Source organism: Borostomias antarcticus (genome assembly GCF_949987555.1).
Source record: "Borostomias antarcticus genome assembly, chromosome: 10".
Taxonomy (NCBI): Eukaryota; Metazoa; Chordata; class Actinopteri; order Stomiiformes; family Stomiidae; genus Borostomias; species Borostomias antarcticus.
The window spans coordinates 6,021,923-6,024,422 of NC_140243.1; the positions used below are offsets into that span (position 1 = coordinate 6,021,923).

General features: G+C 46.6%; 1 protein-coding gene across 3 annotated transcripts in view; it reads left to right on the top strand.

Annotated features, from left to right (window-relative positions):
• Positions 1 to 2,500, top strand: part of wwtr1 (WW domain containing transcription regulator 1) — a 29,642-nt gene that overhangs the window by 18,201 nt on the left and 8,941 nt on the right. For 2 of the 3 annotated variants that reach the window (XM_084444060.1, XM_084444061.1), the window contains exon 3: positions 1,502 to 1,615. The exons of the other annotated variant lie outside the window; for it this stretch is intronic. In XM_084444060.1, the coding sequence (XP_084300186.1) occupies positions 1,502 to 1,615 (114 nt within the window). The remainder of the gene's footprint in view (positions 1 to 1,501; positions 1,616 to 2,500) is intronic. 3 annotated transcript variants of the gene reach the window in all.

Below are 2,500 nucleotides of genomic sequence, written 5' to 3' on the forward strand. Positions count from 1 at the left end.
AGGGGAATTCTGGCTGCCTTTGTTGCCCTGATGGATGTTTTCCACTGCTTTGTTCTCCTCTCCCTCTCCTCTCTCTCTCTCAACTCTCCCCCCCCCCATCTCTCTCTCTCTCAATTCAATATGCTTTATTGGCATGAATGTCAGGTGAACAATATTGCCAAAGCATCAAGGATAATACAATTCAATAATTATATAGCGGTTGTGCAGCACTGAATTGGGGCCGGGTGTTTTGAGGAGGAAGAGGAAGGAGGAGACAAATCACAAATACATGAGGGTCTCTGCCTGGACCTTCATCATTTAAAACTTCTTAAATTAAAAATATCTTTAAAATCATGTGTCTGAAATCCAAACAGTACAATTCCTGAGTAGGCATTAGCATGTTTATTCTGCATCATCTGAGACTTGAACTCACAACCAGGGAAGGTCATGTTTCAAAATGCTGTCAAATTTGTATTTGAGATACTGTATGATTCTGAAAAAATGTCACTACATCTACCATGTCAGTGAAAAGTATTTTCACCAACAAAAAAAAGGATAAATGTCAAAGCTTATTTACATGGTAGGAATCTTGGGTAAACATTTTAGTAGGCCTACACACTCTGGACTGAGCATAGATTCACTGATTGACTGAATTGATTGGCAGATTGGACTGATTAACAGACAATACTGGTCATCTGAAGAGACGCAAACCAGATGAACAGTAACAGTACCTGCTACAAGTAAGGAACCAGCTGGCCTGATCTTGAGGCTGTACTAAGAATTTCTTAACTATTAGAGGATGACAAACTAACAGAAGAAGAAGAAGAAGAAGTAGAAGGAGAAGAAGAAGAAGACTGGCAAATACAAGAGACACTGGCAGCGGAGGCTTCCCAGCCCCTAGTGACATGACAAAACAATTAATTAAGTAAACTAACAGATAAATAGGTAATCAAATAGGTCAATAAAGAGATAACTAACACAAATCCATCTCAATCTGTCTCTGTTTTTCGCTCTCAATCTCTCTCTCTTGCTCAATGTCTTTCTCTCTGTCTGTCTGCCTGTCTCTCTCTCTCTCTCTCTCTCTCTCTCTCTGAAGCTTTCTCTCAGGTTTTTATTTTCTCATTTATGAACAGTTGAAACTGTTTAAAAAAAAGTTATTACACTACACTAGCTGCTGTCTGTTCAGTCATTGTAAATAAGATGAATGAATAAACACTTTAGCAGAGCTGCTTAGCCAGGCACAGGTTTGCCAGACGAGGGATGCCAGGTTGCCAGGTTTGCCACACCAGGGTTGTCAGGTTGCCAGGTGCTTTCCTACTGCACCATTGGGTCCATTTAGGTATTGAATTAGCTGGTGGATAATTGATAAGGTTTGCGACTGGCTGGTGTGTTTGGGATTATCTGGTGTGTAAGTGCGTGCGTTTGGCCGGTGTGTGAGTTCTGGTGTGTGTGATTGGCGTGCATGTGTGTGTGGTGTGTTCCTGCTTGCCGGGGCTGACGTGGTGGTGTTGCTTGTGAACAGGCGACCTGCCAGAGGGCTGGGAGCAGGCAGACACACCTCAGGGAGAAACCTTCTTCATTGACCACAAAACACAGCGCACGTCCTGGCTCGACCCGCGGGTGGACACACGTCTCAGTAAGTACTGGATCCACCGGACCCCCCTCCCCTCCTCCAATCAACCCCCAATCAACCCCCAAATCAACCCCCAATCCGCACCCTCAATCAAACCCCAATCAACCCCCAACCAACCAATCCCTGCCTCTCACCCCCAAACCCCTGACCAATCAACTTGCACTAAACTAATCTTAACATGCCCCGTTCCTGGGGGGTGGAGCTTGGTCTGACCTATCAGAGCGCCAGACCACAGAGGTGCTTGATGCTGATGCTGCTGATGCTGATTTGGCCAGAGCTGAGATACCCAATCGCCTGCTTGTCTTTCTGAGGATTGTGGTTCATAAGGCTCTGATTGGTGGAATTTCGCCGCCCCGTACAGTTTACGCCTGCACCAGCCAATGAAAATGATTTCCCGCTTTCACCCCTGGTCATTGATTTCCTGCTTCCTGCCAGTGATTGCATCATTTCCTGTCCTGATCATGCTCTCGTAGAGCTCCCACATTACTGTATGCGTGTGTGTGTGTGTGTGTGTGTGTGTGTGTGTGTGGAGGGGTCGGGGGGGGGGAGTGTGCGTGTCTCCTTGGCCTGCCTGTCTCTCCACCAGTCCAAACAGGGGACCTGCACACACACATAACACAGGCTGTCCTCAGAGAACTCCTGTGCGTGAGAAGAGAGTGTGAGCCCTCCCAGCCCCTCCTGCTCACTCACTGTTCTCAAAATCACACACACGCACACACACACACGCTTGCACGCACAGGCTAATATATCCACACAATAATATGCACTGCTGGTGTGCGTGTGTATGTGTGTGTATGTGTGTGTGTGTGTCTCTGTGTGTGTCAGGCAGCTCGTGTTTGGAGCAGGAGACGGAGGAGTTTTAATGTGTTACAGATTTTCAGGACTGGA